Consider the following 20424-nt stretch of genomic DNA (forward strand, 5'->3'; position numbering starts at 1 on the left):
TACTGTACAATAATTATGAAATTTCTTAATGCTATCTACTGATGAAGACAGAATTATACAATTTTATATTGGCATCTAAGGCAGTAATTAGCCTATGTAATTTGCTATTACATTTAGGCCTAGGCCTACTTGTAATATCTACTAAAGATATAATTTATAAAATGTATCATTTCTACTGAAGACAGCAATTATCTGAAATATTATTAGTATCTACTGAAGACAGTATAAAATCAAATATTACTATCACCTGAAACGGCAATTAGGCCTATAACTTGTTTTTGCCGTCTACCAGAGAACATGGAGCTACATGGTATGTACAGGTAATTTCTTATACTATCTACTGAAGACGGTAATTATGTAATTTCCCTTTGCTATCTTCCGTAGATTGTAATTTAATGTATTATTACTATCTACTGAGGACAGTCATTATGTCATTTGGGAGTCTAAATGCATTTGGGCGATTATAGAGTAGGACATTCTTGGATTTGGGTTCACTGGTGATTTGGGGGTATTTTGGGGTGACTTTGGAGATATTTGGGGACAATTTGGTGTCAGAGTCATTAATGGTCACTTTGAAGACATGGCAATTTGTGGAGTGTCATTTGATTCACTCTGGGCATCAGTATGACCTTGGGTCAGTGGTCAGGTGTGGGTCAGGGATCTTGCTGGTAATTTTGGAGTTATGGTCATAAAATTATAAAATTGTTATTCCTATCTACTGATGACAGTAATTATGCAATTTAAATTAATATTATCACTCTTCAGCATGTTCAGTAATTATGTCATTTGGGCGTCTGAATTCATTCTGGACCACTCACAGTGGAGACGGTGGTCATTCTTGGATTTGGGGTCAGAGTATAAAGGGTCATTTTGGGTTAAAGGGACATTTTGGGGTCACTTTCTGGTCAAGGATCATTTTGGGTCACTTTAAAGACAAGATAATTGTGCTCACTTTGTGGAGAGGGGTCATTTGGGGGAACTCAGTAGTTACTGTGAGGTCAGGGATCTTGGGGTAGTCTGTTTCCTCCAAGTATAAGTAACAATTTTCCAACCAAATTCCTTTTTCTTTCCCCATTTCATCTTCCCTCTCCCTCTCCTTCCCTCCCCACACTCTCACTGCTTGTTTGATGTAAAATAAACACACAAAACATTGTAAACAAACAACTGGATTTTGTTTTTTAGGAAATAATACATTTATTTTCTCTATCAACACAAAAAATACAAAATGAAGGTCTTTGTTAACTTGATTTTAACAGCAAGTAAGAGAAGCTGAGTATTTTATGATTGTTACACCTTAAGATATTACAAAATACATATTCAGGGCAAGTTAATGATCTGTATCCAACTACCAGTTCTAATTTTGTTTTGAATTTTGCTGATAAGGCCAAAAAAGTAAATTCTTTGCTTGTCCATAGATCACTTTCAGATGTTAGGTCGGTCGATCGGGAATTTTTTTTCTTTTATCCTTTTTTTTCCATGTACCAAAAGTATAATGTGAAATACTTGTTTGTATATGTAAAACATTCACTGACCATATAATTTCCACCAAAGATAAATTCAAGGTAAACCCTACTTTATTTGACATGTACGTGTCTGGCAGACTTAAAATACTGCATGTTTTACTTATGTAGACGCTGAGAATGATAATATGAACTATTGAAACCCTCAGCCAGGTACGACTGGACAGGAGAAACATGCAGGAAATGTTTTTTTATAACATTTCTTTTAAATCTTCAGTTTTTCAAATAAAAAGTTCATGACATTTTTGAGACAAAATTGTAAAAAAACCTTTTTTCAAAAAAAAATTCCACTGTCGTGACTGCCAAGACGGTCCGTCGGAAAAGGACAAGCAACCAACTTTTTTTTTTGGCCTACGACAAGGCAGGCTATCGCCTGATTGTAAAATAAACCAAAAGAGGGTAAAACTGCATGAATTGGAACATGAGATCAATTAATCTTACATTTTCAGGTCATGTTACAAGGAGTCTTTGTTTGATGCCACAGAAGATGGTCCCTATGTTGTACCTATCTATCAGCATATTTGTATTGGTCTTTGTGTATTATTACAGCTGAGTTGTAAACTGGAAAAGACTATGTCAGGAAAACATCATCTGTTATCTTTTTTTTGGTGGGGGCAGGTGTATCCTTGAGAATCATCCTACCTTTTGGAGTATAAATTAAAATACCAGAGAAATACAGACAGAATTTTAGTTGGGATAAGTTGGTAATGTTTCTTTTTCAGCTGATGTTGGCTTTTTTAAAAACATATTCCAGCCTTTTTCCTCCAATAGGAACAAGCTGTAGACCCCAAGTGGAATCAGAGCCCATCAATCTTTTCCCCAAACTCTCAGATGGTTTGCACTTCAGGGCTCAAAATACATTTTTGATCATGAGGGCTATTTTGAACAAATTCAATCAAAACTGGCCTTTAAACTTTTGCTGTTGACAGATATTTTTCACACAAGCTATTTTTGCACAAATTGGTGGATGATTTGGGAATTCTAAATAAAATTGCCTAATTTTAGACCAATTTGTGCATTATTCAACTGGATTTCATCAAACTCAAAATATTTTAACTGGAATTTAACACAAAACTAGCAAAAATGTCCAGGTGGATTGATAATACCGAATAGAGATGACAGTGAAATTTTCCATCTAGGGGTGTGCAGAGTTGAAATGGAATAGCTCATTGGTGGTCTTTAATCATCTTTGTGTCACCTTAGGTATCATTTTTGTTTAAGTTTTGATAAAGGCCAGTTTTGATACCCCTTGTACTAGCATGACAACCCACCCAAGACCAAAGATCCCAAAAGATAAACTGAAGCCTGAAAATACCTGAAGATTAAACTCAGTGTACAATTATAGCCTAGCCTGTTTTACAGACAAACATCCTGTCTCTTAGAAGTGTAAAATTTGTGGTTTCATCTGCAGTGACTGTGATTCTATTTTCAGATATCTGCCATGTCTTTCAAATATTTTCAAACAATGTTAAAAGGGCAACTCCACATGAAGCACTTAACCTGTATTAGCGTGTACTTCTGAGAAGCGGATCTGTGTGGAATTACGTAATATGCTTTACATGGCACAAATTTCAAGCGGCGACAGCTTAATTGTTGTGACAGTAGTTGCGCATCATGTAATGCAGCATGTAATGGTAGTATGCCCTAAAACGCAGTAAAAGATGCGATGGGATAGCGTTGCTTGTACGCCCTCACTAAAGTATCCAGTTTCACGTATGCTTGTTTGCAACAAAAGCCAAATGCGCATCTCATAAGTACACATTGATGCAAGTTTAGTGCTCGTGTGGAGTCGCCCCACATGTCAAAGCTGCAGTTGATGATTAAATTGTACAAAACTGAACTATGCAACATTTATTATAGTCTAGCAAGTATAGCATTATAGTTTTACACAAGGAAGTTTCATCCAGTACTTCTACACATTTTAGGTTAACAGTGGGGTATCAGGTTATGAAGAGTATCTGGTTGTGAATCGTCACCGTGTTGATGGTGAAGCGCTACCTGCTGGACTTGTTGTGTCGCCACCGCTAGTACCTTCCCTTGGTGGACTCTGAAACGAGAAAGATTTTCAACAAATTTTGTTATGTTATATGGATCAAACAAATATTGAACATGATACAGATAGGCATGGAATATTAACAAAATGCCTGAACAAATGAGTCTCCCATCAGGTTTGCCGAGATGTAAACCAGTTGTAAAAGAAGATGCTCAAGTGATACCATTATGATCCAGGTACAGCCCAGTCCATTATATGATTATGAATGATCTCCAATCAGCCCTCCTTGAGCCACCCTTTCTACCCACATTTATGACAATATTAGGGTTTTTATTTCTCTGACTCATCTCCTTTGCATTCTCACTTTTTTATTTAAAAAACTAGCAAACCCACACTCTCCATTACTTTTGACATTTATTCCTGGAATAATCAAAGTCCAATTCCATGACTTTTCTATGATATTTTTTATAGTTTTGAGTAATGTAAAGATCAGTGATCACCATTTCAGATGTTATGATGTACTTGCTTGAGTGCAACTTTAGAATCTGAATCTCTTATCATTCAAGCCGCAGCCATTCAAATATATTTAAGGTATCTTATTGTGCAAAACCAGACATTTTCGCTAAAAGTAACAGACAATTTGAGTTATAAAATGTGATATGTTGGCTGTGTCCTTCCAAAACAAGCATTATTACAAATGAATAACCATAAAACATGCATACATGATGCTACACTTTTGTAGGTGCAGTGAAACAGCTAACAGATTACCTTGTGTGGTCAGTCATTGGTAAATACATGTAGTTTTATATTAACATAAAGTAATTACCGTCGTTCATTATGAGAAAATAACTCAAAATCAATGCATCAAATTTAACGTGGCTGTGTACTCTAGACATTGTTTCTATCGCAAAATTGAGGTTTTTTTATATGTTTGTACTTTGTTATGTTTTTTATAAATACAAGAAATGAAAATCCAGATTTGTAAACTCCAACTGCAATATTTTAAGGATTTTATTTCACTATTCCACTTGTGTTTGAAATTTAAAAGGAAATAAAATCTTTGTTGTACCAGCAGGGTACACGCGCGCGCAACAACGCATCGCGTTGCGTATCACGCAATTTGTTAACGCACAGATATGCTACGCATACGCGACGCTTATCTGCATGCACAGCGCATCTTATGGAAACACCACGTAAGCACTGATTTCACAAAAACCTAGTGGTCCAATGGCTCCATTTTAGCTGATAAAATGTGGAGTTTTTTCAAGTTCTTTCCCCCGATTTAAATATCAAGTTATGAATGGATTTTGCTCAAACTTCTCAAGGGGCTGTGGATTTACCCGATGTTCTCGTAATGTAAGGTAGAAAAACGAAAACTAACGCATTCTCCTGTGAGATTCGATGAAAGGGCAAAATGTGACCACTTTAAACTTCAACGGCCATTATTTCAATGTTCATTTTCTCGGTAAAATGACAATTTAGGTACACGATAACTCAATAAATACAGCAAATATGATCATCGTAAAAAGCATGATCAACTCAAGAAACTGTTTTCTCATTTTTTTATATTTTGGTCTGTATCCGATGTTAGGCATCATTTTGAGCAAATAGGCGTTTGTGAATTTTTAAAAGTTCATTTTGATGCCTTATATGGTCAATATCTCATAAAATAAGGTCAATATCAAAAAAATAATAAAAGGGTTTTTGGAATGGAGCCTCAAGATTGAGATAAAAACAAAATAAAATATTTTGGAAAGAGTGTTTTTTTGTTATGATGTACCAAACAAATATTGCCAAAAACTCACTTTTTGTGATTTTCTTCATAATTGTTGTTTTTACACCAAATCTATATTTATGTTAAGATTCATTGATGTCTTGCCTTTATAAAAATGTATACTTTTATGTCTTGCGCGAATAATTACAAAGTTATTGCACTTTTACTACATGTCTGAGAGTACACAGCCACCTTAAAAACTGAAATACATGTAGCATTATATTACCAAGTTGTGTTCTGCAAATTTTGATGCCTCGTTTGACTTAATGCTTTTAATAATAGCCCAAAATGTATTACCATGGTGACCCATCAAATTAATAAAAAAGATGCAGATTTGAAAATGTTGCTTTTGTTGCTAGAGTGCCTGCTCATCACTGGTTACCACTGGTCAACCTTGACCAGTCATGTAAAGAATGTAATGGTACACTGGCTGGACTGGCTTTTAGTGCAACTTTTAATTATGCACATATTTGTATTCAAGGAGTCACCATGGCTACAAATTTTGAGCTATTCAGACAAATGAGGTAGCAAAATTTGCAGAACTAAAAAAGTTTGGAAAGTTTTTTCAAGCATCTATATCTCAGATTATTTGTGACATGTTCATATTGTGATGCATATCAATGGACAGCAAATTTATGCCCCTTTACAATGACACCACATTTGAAACAATCACCTTTTTTCACAGCTGAGTACACATCTTGTGAATGTAGTGGGGTCTCAAACAGAATGTGCCAAATTGACCCATTATTTTGTGCAGCAAGCTACGATACCATATCTTCGCAATCTGGGACTTAATGCAATCCTCCAAGATGACACCGCTCGCCCCCACAGAGCCAGGGTAATCAACGACTACCTACAGAATATGGGAGTAGAGAGAATGGAATGGCCTGCCATCAGCCCATACCTCATCCTGATTGAACACTTGTGAGACCAGCTTGGTCGTGTGCATGCTAGAGTAGCCAATGCAACCACATTGAATGACATGTGCCGAATCCTGGCTAAAGAATGGAATGCCATCCCACAGCAACGAGTGACCAGGCTGGTGAACAACATGAGGCGGTGATGGCTGTTGTGGTTGCGTATGGTTTTTCTACCTGTTATTGAGGTTAGTGACTAGTGTTGTTTGAGCACAGAATAATGGGCAATTGGCACATTCTGTTTGAGACCCCACCAAATTCACAAGAAGTATACTACAATTGTAAGCTGTGAAAAAGGTGATTGTTTCAAATGTGGTGTCATAGTAAAGGGGGAATAAATTAGCTTCTATTGAAATGTAACATGATATGAACATGTCACAAATAATCTGAGATATCTAGATGCTTGAAAAACCTTTCCAAACTTTTTTGATGAGTTTATTTCAGGTTTAAAATTTGATGCATAGATTTTGAGATATTGTCTCGCAATAAAAGGGGGGTAATTACTTTTTGGGATGTGTTTTACAGTGTTTATATATTCCTTGGCGGGAAATCCAAGCTGATGGACTATGCCAAGTATTGCAGTAGAAGTAGAAGTAGAAGTCAGGTGCTATATATATTAATTATACATTGTACATGTCATATGCCTTGCATCATTAAAACCAAGTCTAATGCATCCAAGTTATTTTACTATGTGTTTCAAAATTATTCTGAGTGTCTGGGCTATTTCAATTTTCTCCCAGATTGAGTACTCTACTTGTTCTTTCCGAGTGTTGATATCAATATGGATATATAGGGTTGTTCTAAGCAAGGTTGGAATTAGATAATATTTGAGCTAGTATCATGTCATCCCAGCCTTGTTTAAGGCACAATGTCTAATTTGGTCCTAGAACGCTATTGATGCCCTGATAGGTACCGATGACTCTTTCTATCATACCCAGAACATTTGCATACCGGTTGTACTTTAGTTTTTTATTTAAATGAAAAATGATAAACACATCACCAGAGTATGATAGGACGAGTCATTGGTACCTAAGCCGGCAATAACAGTGCTATAGGACCAAATTAGACGCAGTGCCTAAGAAAGTTTGGCTGGCTTGAGGCTGCAGGTGTCTTGGGGTAGCCTTGTGGGTATCCAAATTGTGTGTACCATCTCAGCTGATTCAGGTTTGTGTAAAAAAACAAAAAACAAAAACACTACAACAACAACTACTAGTAATACAAAATATGTGCCATATAACAAAAAAACAATTTTAACCTTTTTTTTCACTTACTGTGATCAGGTATGAACATTACCAGTGGTGGCGCCAGGAATTTTTTTCGGTGGGGGGAAAATTGGTAAATTTTGCGCAAAATTGCTGCAAAAAGTGGAAAGTTATGTGATTTTGGTGGTTTTGCCTCAAAAGTGGGGAGGGGGGCAAACTGGGGGGAAAGAAAAATATTTGGGGAAAATGCCCCCTTGCCCCCGTATTGCCGCCACTGTACATTACCATCAGAATTTAGTCACTGGTGTCTGTGCATCGTACAGCACTCAATGGTTTACTTATTGACACCAGTTCTTATCCAAGCAAATCAAGAATATGAATTGACAAGTATTAAATATTTCATTATTAAAGGAGTGTTTCGTGATCCTAGCATCCTCTTTTTATGACATTTTTTAGTACATATCCATGAAAAAAGCCTATTCCCAAAATTTTAGTTGATTCCGATTTTGCGTCTGCGAGTTATGCATGATTATGTGTATTACACTGCTCCATAGACAATGCGTTGTAATTTCGTTCTGGTGCACCAGAACGAAATTCAAATTTCACGATATCTTTGCAAAAGCGTAATTAATCTGCAAGAAATATTTTGAACATAAACATTATGTAGCCAGAGGTTTCCAGTGATATAAAAATCTCAACTTTTTTTGAGAAAAGTGGGGGGATGAGGCTGTGGATCACGAAATGCCCCTTTAAGCCTATAATACTTGTTTACAGTATAGATGAGTTGACTTCTGACATCAATGCCTGGCAGTATGCATATGCATCATCTTAATTTCCATTTTTTATTGCCTGGCAGTATGCGCGCGCATCATATTTTGTTCAGGGCTCATGTTTTTAAAACTCCCGCCACATCACAACAAGACTATTGAACAGTGTTATATAGTGGTTGCACGGGGTTCACTCAAGCATATCGATATACCAGTCCCTTGCCTTTGTTGACATCCGATTTTGTTGAAAATGGTCCCAAATTATTGGCCTTATAGTTTGTGCTATGTAGGATGTTTTGTTACCTCAGTAACACATCAAAATCAACAATACCTATTGAGTCGCATTGAGTTCTATATTGACCTTGACAAATTGTTGTGTTAACTGGATAAGAAAGCACCCAAGATAGATAAAACCATCTTTTTTCTTGCTTCTTGCAACAAAACAAATAATTTGAGACCAGTTTCCTCAAAATCAGAGCAAATTTCATTTTTGCCCCATTGCCAAAATTGAACCTATGACGTCACAATGTTACTCTTTTGCCCATAACTCCATAACCGTACATCATAGATATGTCAAAGTATACTTTTTCTGAATCCTTATTACCAGTGGATCACGATGGTGTACGTTTTGAACAGATCTGAGTAGTTTTGAACTTGACCCTCTGTGTACTGTTAAAATGCCTCCATAGCCTAGATGAATTTGCGCTATATGTACTATTCATCTGCCAAATATGGCAACTTTAACATGATTTGCATGATTGTAGTGAGTCTTCTCGTGTAGTTGGTTTATTATTGTCATCAATTAAGTGCTGTGGCAAGATAAAGGGCGAATAAAACTGGGCTAAGGCAATCACCTTGTGGCACTCTGACATTCGTGTTGATGGCGGGTCCAGTATTGTTTCTTATCTTGACCGAAAGTTCAGAGTCCTTTAAGAGTATTTTCATTATGTGTGGTTCGTTTTTGTCTAGCACGTTTGACAGTATTTGGAATAGTCTACCGTGTCGAAAGCTTTGCTCATGTTGAGCATTTCAATGATAATTTGGTAATTTGGCAATGTTATTGCTTTTTCTGCCAAGCATTTAAAGCTTAAAGACATGTTCCGTGGCGCTTCTTCCAGGCCTGTATGCTGCTTGAGAGTTTGGGATTCTTGAATAAAGTTTCTTATGAATCCAAGTTATCTGGTTAATAATGCTTCATATTTTTCTGAGAGTTGACAATAGAATTATCGGCCTGAGGTTTCCAGAGGGTCCTTCATGTTTAAATGTTTCCCCTTATTATTTTTTTGGGGGATTTTGGGGGATTTTGATGCATTTTCAAATGCAATATAACATTTATAATTATAAGCCCATCCCCTAGATGGGGGTGTGCTTATAAGCTGGATGGGCTAGTACTTGAATTAAAAAACAAAACAAAGAACAACCTTCCCAGTTTGTGTAACATTCATGCCCGATGTACCAGTATTTTCTATTGTCTACATAGCGATGTTTTAAGTACCGTATGGAATTCTAATAGCTGGTATTTTGTTACATTTGTTCTTAAATGTAAGAGCAATGCATTGATTTAAGATCATGCCCAAAATGACTCATCATCATCATCAGTCGGCTGCGGAGCAGGCGAGTGGCGACTACAAGCTTTCTCCGACTATTGCGATCTTGGGCAAGCGAAACAATTTTGTTTGGCTGCAGCATCCCAAAATGACTACTGGGTTTATACCAGGGTGTACCCTTGTTTCCAGAATGTTTTGAAAAATAGGGGATGGGCTTATATAGCCAAAATTTGCAGCATAAATAATAAATTAAGTATGGATTTAGACAAACATTGGAGTAGACATATTTAACACACAGATAAGGTGACAAATCGGAGGCTCACTACTTTCCATCTTTATATAGAGGACATGCAAACATGAGAGTATGTCTTTCTACACTACTAGATTCCTATTGTGGCTACCTGCTCAGGTACTTTGAATTACCAGAGGAGTACCTGTGTAGTATCAGTGCAGTACCACTGCTGATGAGTCCTGTGCAGTAGCAGCATTGGTACTGTGTAGGTACTCTGTATGTACCAATCAGGTACCTGTGCAGATGGCTATAATAGGACTCTTGTAGCGTAGTATACATCATACATTCCAAACAAAATGGTGAGTTGCACACTTCAAAACCAAACTATTACAGAATCACATAACATAACAGTTTAACAGATTAAGATGAGTTTGATAGTATTTGTGATGTACAAACATATATCCGTGCATGGTAAGGTGGGCTTCCAAGAGTAGGAATCAAAATGGACTGGGAGAACTCAAGACTTCACTCTGGTGACTGACTGACTGCCATGTTTGTGTGGAACTCATCAATGGGATCACAATTTGCTGCAGATTGTTTCAACATCCCATAGGAAAACTTTTCTAGTATGTGTGTGCTTCTTTGCATATCATATAGGCCTATTTGATAACATATTTTTAGTTTCACACATATTTCACATGTCAAATCTTAACTCATAATTGCACCAATAATTGTTCCATTTTGGGTCTACCACAAAGTGCATGAGGTTCCTTTTTTTGTTCACCATAGTGACAATCGAATATAGCATATTTTCCATAGCATTACATATATGTAGGATGTAGGTCTGAGTCTGAGTTCTACCAACTGAATTCATTACATGATGCATACAGTCAATATGGAATGGTACATGACATACATCCAAACATGTCAAACAGATCGTATGTGTCACACTGGCACTCTGTCACAAAACAAGACATCTCATTTAATATCCATAAAAACTTTCTGAAAATGTGATCACTGACCCATTGTCATTATCATGATGCAATAATTGTATAAATTTGTCACACATGTGCATCTTCTGTTGTGCCAGATAAGGTCAAGAAACAATTGGCTGCTTCTCACACTCTCTGTGGAAAACAGGGTCAGTAGGTTGCATTTTTTCAAAAGGTCACAGGCAAAACATTTATAGGCTTAATTAGCTTTTGAATAAAAAAAGACTAAATAGGCATGAAGTTAGATTAGGTTATAAATCTTTTCAACTGGACTTACTCTTTTTGGGTGGGTGCGGCGTGCCGCACCCACCCTGTATTCTCTGACTATTGACCTACTTTTTCACATGCCGCAGTGTTGAGACAATATTCGTGCCGGTTATATCCCAAACACCCACAGAGGTGATAGTTTACGGCGAGTTTTGTAATTATTACTTGATTTTGATATGTAAGTAATACGATAAAGTCGTCATAGGCAGTAATGTGTTTGTATTAAAAGAAATAACAAAATAATTATTTAAGTAATAGAAATACTATTTGGAAATTGCAGCAAGATTTGCAGATGTTTTTATTTGAACAGTACCAGTTCACCAGTTTTGCTAGTTTTCCTAATCTTTGGGCTAAATTAATAGCATCGTGAAAACCAAACAGTCAATTAATTTATGTCAACATTTCCTTGTTTGACATCGCATGCAAACATTATCTTATTTACATAATGGTTTTGACCTCGAGTCATGAGATTTGCAGATGTTTTTATTTGAACAGTACCAGTTCACCAGTTTTGCTAGTTTTCCTAATCTTTGGGCTAAATTAATAGCATCGTGAAAACCAAACAGTCAATTAATTTATGTCAACATTTCCTTGTTTGACATCGCATGCAAACATTATCTTATTTACATAATGGTTTTGACCTCGAGTCATGAGTGGTGATTCATTGTTTAGGCCAAGTAAAATAAATAACGTGTATATCGTCCCGCCCTCTCCGATTTTTGGAGATTTTCAAATATTTTAGTTAATTTTCCTATTTGCTTCCTTAGGCCCTACTTTGTTTATAAAATTGTTGTGATGAAATGACATGTTTAGAAGTTCTTGGTTATCATTTATAAACACATTGCAAACACTTTCTTCAAGCTAGGGGTAGGGCTTTGGGGAAATAACAAAAATATTAGGGGCCTCCCGATTTTATGACGTGTTGACAAACATTTGCCATTGCAATTTTACACAGAAATGAATGGTAAAACAATAACACGATAACAAATAATAAGGACCTCCCTCACCAATTTTTGAAAAAGTCCGGACATATACATTTTTTTTTACTTGGCCTTAATTGGCATACTCCTCTAAATATTTTACCGCAAAGTCCTATGGTGGAGGGCTATTTTGTTGTGTAGTCCTACAAAGGTGGGTGACTAAAAAGTAGCCTGTTGGTACATGTTTTACCGTACAGTCCTATGGTGTGGGTTTTTATTTTTTTATTTTGTTGTCCTAATTCGATTGCTCTTAGTTCGTTATTTATATAACTTCAAACACAAACCTTCTTAGGGATGCACCATTAGATTATCAGGGTGGGGTAGGAAGTTTTTAAAAAAAAAAAAAAAACTTCACCCACTTCATAAAAAAAAAAAAAAACTTTCCCCACCAACTATAAAAAATAAAAACTTTCCCTGACCCCAACTTCCTACCCCCCCTCTCAGTATCAAATGGTGCGTCCCTTAGTTTAATTCTTTCAATCAAAATTTCACTCCTCTGCTAATGATGACAAGTGATAATCGAAGTAATACTCCATTAGGCCAAATACAAAAATAAACATGTTTCACGTCCCCTCCCTCCTTTTTGGAGGTTTCTTCAATTATATTTTTTATATTTTGCAATTCAGTTATAACTTTTTAAAAATTATGTCTAGGGAGTTGAGATGCTTTCTATAGCCTTCTCAATATACAAGAAACAATTTGGAAGGTTTCGAGATCATTAGAGGGGGCCTACCCCTCAGAACTTACAAATAAAAAGAGGCCTCCTCCTTTTTGCAGGCATTATTGTGCACGCTAAAATAGCTCTAAATATGGGTATTTACATCGATTCTGCGATACAAAATAAAAAGGCCCCTCCTACTCCTTTTTTTTCAAAAACCTGGACGTGAAACATGTTTTTTATTTTACTTGGACTTATCAATATGGAACTACACCTTTATCTTGACAATTCATTTGCTCGCCCTATTCCTTTTAAAGGAATTTTTATTTATTGTGAACTTGACTTACTCATTCTTTCATTTCTCTTGACAATTTTTCATTTGCCCACCCTATTCCTTTTAAAGGAATTTTTATTGTTGACTACAGTATCACGTCATATCTCTGACGCTTTATCAGGCCTAGTGATGTGAATTGGCTCTGTGTTATTGACCTGAAGCGTCCGAGATATGATGTGATACTGTAGTCAACAAAAACAGTAAGTCCAGTTGAAAAGATTTATAACCTAATCTAACTTTATTCAACTACCTGGATGATTGAGAATATTCATAGATATAAATAGGCATGAATTAGGATATTTCTGTGCAGTATCACTTCAGTTTACAAATGTGAAGAAATTGTTTAGAAACATTTTCATGCCAAAATTAGGGTCTGTTTCCAGATTCTCAAGATTAGGGTGAGTAGGGCGAGGGCAGGCAAACAATTATTTTTGTGGCCCAATTATCGTACTGTGGAAATGATGTTAGACATTGACTTGTTATCACAGTGATTGAACAAAAACTATTCACATTTTAATTGACAACCTGTCAAAACAGAATTACTATCCAGTGTTGGAGTTGAGTCATGCACCGTACATGTATGTGAACCAGGTAAATCAGAGTTTGCCCAAGTTCAACAGAGTCTGAGTCCAGACTTAGTCCGAGTCCAGACTTAGTCCGAGTCCAATTCTTGATCCAAGACCAATTCCAGACTCAAGGCCTCCAACACTGGCATTATCTCTGAATACAAAATGACACACAACATGCATGTGTAACAAATACAATACAAAAGTATACATCAGGTCCAATGGACTAAACTTCCACACTCAACTTGAATGGTTCTTGAAGCATATAAAAATATTGTACTTGGCCTGGAAAGGTTCACAAAAAGCAAACAGCCCCACCCTAACTGGGGAGACTTTTTCTGCGACTGGTTTTCTACTGTGAAATAAAAAACTCCATGAAAACAATTATTTATGTTCAACATAATAGCTATACAGGCTGAGTCAAAAAGAAGTAAACTCTTGTTTGAAGGGCTGTAACTAGAGATCTGTAAGGAATCTGCTAAAAATGAAAATATCATTGGAAAGAGCACATTCTACACATCTAATTTAAAAAAGAATTGTTGGAATTGCTCACAGCAAACTCAAGTTATACTCATTTGAATACAACCACCCATTTTGTAGCTGCACACGGTTTCACTTCCCAAGTACCTATTATATTGTTTGGTAGTAGGCGCGATATTCAAATGCAAATAAAGTTCTGTGGCAGGTGTGGTTTCAATCAATAATTCCCTCATGTTAATGGGTTCTTTTCAATATGAATATTACCTCATTGTACTACATTATTATGAAACGGGCCAAATGACAACATGGCACTACAATTTACCGCACGGGATCGCACGTTTCTGTCGACGAAATATCATGAAACTAAGAGTCCCACTGAAGTTCAGCGTCTTTTTCGTCTCCAGTCCCCCACAGCTAATCGGATTCCATGTAAGGGAGCCGTATATAAGAATGTGAACAAGCACAATGTGCATGGGACACTAAAAAACAGACATCCGGAAGCTTCACGCAGACCACGAACTGCTAGATCACAAGTGAAGATTGCTAGAGTTAGATTTGCGTTACAGCAAGACCCAAAGATCAGCTCAAGACACAATCCTTTACCCAACATTCCCCAGTCAAGCTTCTGCCAGATCGTTCGTAAAGACTTGAATTGGTTTCCATACAAACTACAGTACCGTCATGGACTTCATCCTGGGGACGCCGTTTGTAATTAATTAAAAGCAAAAGTTGTCAATTCAACAATATATCCTGTTAGTACTTAGTTGATTCGAAATTGAAATGGATGAAAATCAATCGGCCGTGTGCAGCTACAAAAATGGGTGGTTGTATTCAAATGAGTATAACTTTAGTTTGCTGTGCGCAATTACAACAATTCTTTTTTAAATTTAGACGTGTAGAGTTTGCTGTTTCCAATGATATTTTCATTTTCAGCAGATTCTTTACAGATATCTAGTTACAGCCCTTCAAACAAGAGTTTACTTCTTTTTGACTCAGCCTGTATGCCCATGATAGATGCTGGGTTATTTGGAAAATAAAAACTTTTCAGCGTTGAATTGTTTAAAAAAGTTTAACAGACAAGACCCACAGCATACTATTTAGTACCATCATCACCACACAAAACACTGACATTAATGACATGCCAAAATACCTGAGTTATTCTAATGCATGCAGTTCGTTTGCCCACTGTGGGATCTGTATTCATTTCTAGGAAATCATAAGATGAAGTTTTAGCACATTCTTGAAGGTCAAATATAGGTAACAAAATAATGCAAATTATACCTGGCAAAAGTAAATCATACCCTTCACACCCTCGCTTATATGCTTGTGGTTCTGGATAATTCTGGTTTTGTTTGGGTTGTGGATATCATTGTGGTTATGGTTGGGGTTGTGAATGTGATTGTGGGTGTGGTTATGTTTATGGCTATGCTTATTGTTGTGGTTATGCTTATGGCTATGGTTAGTTCAACAGATTTTTTTCCTTTTAGTATACCTACGATTTTGACATTTACAAGTTGAAAACCTACAGTGTTAGTGTATTCTTAAGAATTCTGGTTATGATTATGGTTATATGGATATGGCTAGGATTGTGTTAGGGTTATTAAGGCATCATCCACTCCAACAGGGATGGATGACTCACTTTCAGAGCATAGATCAGGGTTATAATCAAATGCAGCAAACCTTTGACGAGCGCGACTACCGCGATATGTTGCAAATTCGGAGCTAACAACGCGTACGGCGCACAGTTCATTCATAAATTTCCACTCAGCAGCCAATCAGATAAATTGCCTCAGCAGCCAATCAGAGACAAGTGCGTCCAACGCAGTAAATACACGATGTATGCTTAAAATATGCGCTCGTCAAAGGTTTACTGAATTTGATTATAGGTTGTGTTATGGTTAAGTTTAGTGTTAAACAGAGTGACTTTTGATTGGTTTTGGACCATAATGAGGTGACATGCTTTCCAAAATGCAAAAAAAAAAGTGCTCTACCACATTGTCACTATATGACAGGGTGTAAATTCAGCTTTAGTGTATGTGTTAGAGTTATATACTGCGCCAATAAAATATCCTTACACTTACATCCTGCCACAAAACTGAACAATATTGGGGTAAATTTGTTTTTTTAATAGATGCACTATCTAATCCTGCACATTATGACTACACATTGAATCCAATGTGACCTCAAGAAGTAAAGTTACAAGCAATTGAATAGACGAAGGTCCAGTTTTAAAAGTGACAATCTGGCCTATACAAGGCGCAAAAAGATTCCAACAAGCGAAACAAAGAGACAACACAGAAGTGTTATTTAAAGCAGTTTTTATTTCAGTTTTTGCTTCTCTGTGCTTTTCATAACTTTCACTTTATTTGTTAGTTCTTTTGCTTCAGTTTTCTTTCGTTCCTTTTGTTTTAAATTAGAGCCAAACGCATAAATTAGCCATTCACTGGTCTCAAACCAGATGTCTAGTGTGTGGAGTTTTGAATAGGCCAGTTTGTCACTTTTAAAACTGGACCTTCGTCTAATCAAATGCTTGTACATTTGCTTCTTGAAGTCACATTGGATTCAATGGGGTGTCAATTAGATAGTGCATCTATTAAAAAACAAATTTACCCCAATATTGTTCAGTTTGGAAATTGTGATTATTTTTCCAAGTGTAAGGATACTTTCTTGGCGCAGTATATTATTAGCATGAAGGGTATATACCAGTAATAAGATAACAAATAATTTCCAATCAGGAAGAGGCCAATTACTTATAAAACAAAATTATATGATTGTGACAGAATTATCCGCAAAGCTTGAAAGTAAATTTTAAGAAAATCATGCGATCATTTAATAATATGCTTATCAACAAGATGCTTATTGACATGAGAGTAAGATTTTAAAGTTCTATTTAGAGTTAATCATTCATAAATGTACAATAAAGATGCATGTGTTTGAAATTATAAAGAGCAAGATTTGAGATTTTTAAATCATAATTACTTTTTTGAATCATTCACAAAAGACCTACATGCTTTGTTAAATGAGAGTTCAAATTTTTATCGCCAAATCCTATTGGATTGTCATAATGGGGCCTAGAAAAGTGTACATCTGAATACAATATTATATGTTATGTTTATCAGAAAAACAAATGCTAGAGATGTACATTTTTCCCCTCTAGATGCAACAAGCAAACATGGCATAGTATGAACGATCTCCCATTTAATTACAAGCTAGTCATTGCAGTTGTAAATGGTAATAATCATTCAGTCATATTTCAGCATAAACTTAAACTGTTCGAAAAGGAGAGAAACAAAGATGTCAATAAAACAACAGACTGATATTAATGGGAATACATAAGATTTACTAAGGTTTTTGCAATCTTAGAATTTATGTACTTTGTTTCACTGCACCTGTTATTCATTGTTTTAGAGACAAGCATACAATCAAATACACAACACGAAAATGCAAGGTATCAACAGGACAATCACAATTGCTACAAATATGCAATACATCAAAGAAGAGTATAATTTTAATTTGGTTGAAATGAAAGGTAGCATTTAAGCTTTAGTGTTGTACAAATTGGTGCCATCAGAATGGAATTGATACCCCCTCTGAATAAATATTGTCCAATGTCCATGTCCTAGTGCCCAATATTTAAGTAGGCTAAATTTTATAATTGTAAACCATGATCAAGTTCAAGCATCTTAAATTATCCCTTACATCACAAGAAATCCCTTTGAAACGAGATTTTGAATTCAAAATTTATTAAGGTAGCCTGGAGATGGAACCAATCAAGGAGGTTAGATATAAGAAAGGAGAGAAAATAGATTACGTAATGCTTTGTTCTTTTGATGCCGATTTGAGTTTCCGCCAAGCTATTCATCGAGAGGTACCTTTTGTTCAGGACAAAGGGCTTCCGCCATTAAATCGGTTACTGACCTGAAAGCACATTAACGCTATACATGTAATAGCCAGGCTACTGTCAATAAGTGATCAAATGAAAGTCATGTGAAAGCGCCTACACGAACGAGAGGTACCTTATGTTCTAATACCACCAAGGGTGTGCTTGAGTTGTCACATACACACAAAAGCACACTTTACCATCGATGTAGAATTATTTACCACCCATCTTAATTTAGGCGCCTCATTTAAATAAATTCAATAGAGTTGCTGATCGATTGCTGCCAGGTCATTGCTGCCAGGTAGAGGTCTATCTGTATACTTCACTAATTTGTAGCTATATGTTGTTATCATGGTTATAGGCCTGTTCAATAAAAATCAAATGGATTTCTTGATATCACGAATATCCATTTTAAAAGCCAGGGCCAATTGAGGTAGTGAAGGAGGGGTCGAGAGGTGAAAAGAGTAGAAGCGGATGGGTGATCGAGATTGTAGGAGAGGGGAGGAAGACAAAAAAAGGAAGAGGGGGAGAAGGAGAGAGAGAGGGCGAAGGAGAGCGATGGAGTCACAATGCGCTAAATTACATAGGCGTAGATCGGGGGAGGGGGGATAAATCCCCCAATATTTTGCCAGGGGGATGGTCGATATAATCAACCCCCCCAATATTGATGCCTGTGTATTGGTTTCTGTCGAAGTTAACCTCATATTTGGCCATTTTAGCCACATCTTAGCCAAATTTTTTTAGCGCTTTGTGCGAATTTATTCCACTTTTGTCCCATATTTCACCAGTTTAGTTTCAATAGGCCTATGCACATTTGTACCATAATGGTAAAATCCATCCCTACCCCCTTTCCATGTCAAAAAGAAATCTACACCACTGCTTAAGTGTGTGCATAAGAAAGAATAAGTGCAGAGAAAGGAAAAGAAAGGAATGAATAAAGAAAATAGTAATTATTATCATAGAATCAAAGCATATAACAGCACTAGGCAGCCTTTCAATGATGCCAAAACCTTAATGCATTACGTAATTAAAACACCCAGTCAGATTTCACACCTGCCAAACACAAGTCACCCAATTTCGATAACTGGACGTTGAATGTACACTCTCATGAATATTGATTGGCAACATTTTCCAATATGTCAGCGCTCAAATCGGACACAATAGAACAATAGACCTTTCAGTGCGGTCATATTAACACAGAAAATACATAGCAACAGAGGAATGTAAACATGGCGAGAGGAATGTATCCATGGCAACAGTGGCGTAGCATCATAGGGGCATGGAGGGCATGTGCCCCCTCAATCGATTGCAAAATTAGAAAATCCTGTAGGAAAATGGCAAAAAAAACGGCTTGTGCCCCCAATCAGATCCCCCCCGGAGTGCCCCCCCATATGATGACACACGCTACGCCACTGAATGGCAGCAGAGGAATATACACATGGCAACAAATGATGGTACTACAAAACGGTAGAGAGATAGAGGTGATTACATGACATGTAGGTCTACAGGTAATATCTTGCCTACAGCAGGGTTACTCCTCACCTCCATTCACACTCACATTAGAAAACTAATCCCATTATGTATAATGGATGCGAGGAGGAGCAAAAGTGAAAAGAAGTGAATGCAAAATTAGACAAACTCATCTTTGGTAAGTACAGTTAGTGATTAGATTTCTAAGGCAAGGCATCCAGTTTGTACCGATGATGCAGTCATCAACACTTGTAGAAAGGCAGCTCATTATATTGTTTCAATGAAAGCTCATTATATTGTTTTAATGATCATATGTATGTAGGTCCTGCCACAATCCTCTTGCACTTGGCTAGCACACAGTGATGACTAATCACAAGATATAAGCATGTGTTTTCAACCAATGAAATGCCATTATTTTATGACCTAATTCAATCAGCTAATCAGGATCTTTAAGGGGGTACTACACCCCTTGATAAATTTGTGTCTATTTTTGCATTTTTCTCAAAAACTAATAACACAGCGGTAACAAAAGTTACCTATATTATAGGGGCAAGGAATCCAATTACTACACTGGAATTTCAGTGACCCATGACAAGCGGTTCGTTATTTATGATAAGAAAAGAGGTACCGCTAGGATGTACCTCATTTCCAATCATATATACTGAACCGCTTGCCTTGAGTCACTGAAATTTCAGTATAGTAATTGGATTCCTTGCCCCAATAATATACATAACTTTTGTTACCAGTGTGTTATTATTTTTGAGAAAAATGCAAAAATATCACTAAATTTACAGCAGCGTGTAGTACCCCTTAATGCAACCAGTAAGAAAGGATTAAGACAAGTC

General features: G+C 36.5%; 1 protein-coding gene across 5 annotated transcripts in view; it reads right to left on the bottom strand.

The window, feature by feature from the left end:
* Positions 1–1169: 1169 nt before the first annotated feature.
* LOC140151216 (COP9 signalosome complex subunit 1-like) overlaps positions 1170–20424 on the bottom strand; it is a 35105-nt gene continuing 15850 nt past the window's right edge. For 2 of the 5 annotated variants that reach the window (XM_072173476.1, XM_072173475.1), the window contains exons 13-15: positions 19652–19676; positions 15380–15435; positions 1170–3567 (exon numbers count right to left, since the gene is read on the bottom strand). In XM_072173476.1, coding sequence (XP_072029577.1) covers positions 3493–3567; positions 15380–15435; positions 19652–19676 — 156 coding nt within the window. In that variant the 3' untranslated portion in view covers positions 1170–3492. Of the gene's footprint in view, positions 3568–15379; positions 15436–19629; positions 19677–20424 lie in introns of all 5 variants that reach the window. The other 3 variants (XM_072173478.1, XM_072173479.1, XM_072173477.1) reach the window with 3 other exon arrangements.

This window comes from Amphiura filiformis, chromosome 4 (genome assembly GCF_039555335.1).
Source record: "Amphiura filiformis chromosome 4, Afil_fr2py, whole genome shotgun sequence".
Taxonomy (NCBI): domain Eukaryota; kingdom Metazoa; phylum Echinodermata; class Ophiuroidea; order Amphilepidida; family Amphiuridae; genus Amphiura; species Amphiura filiformis.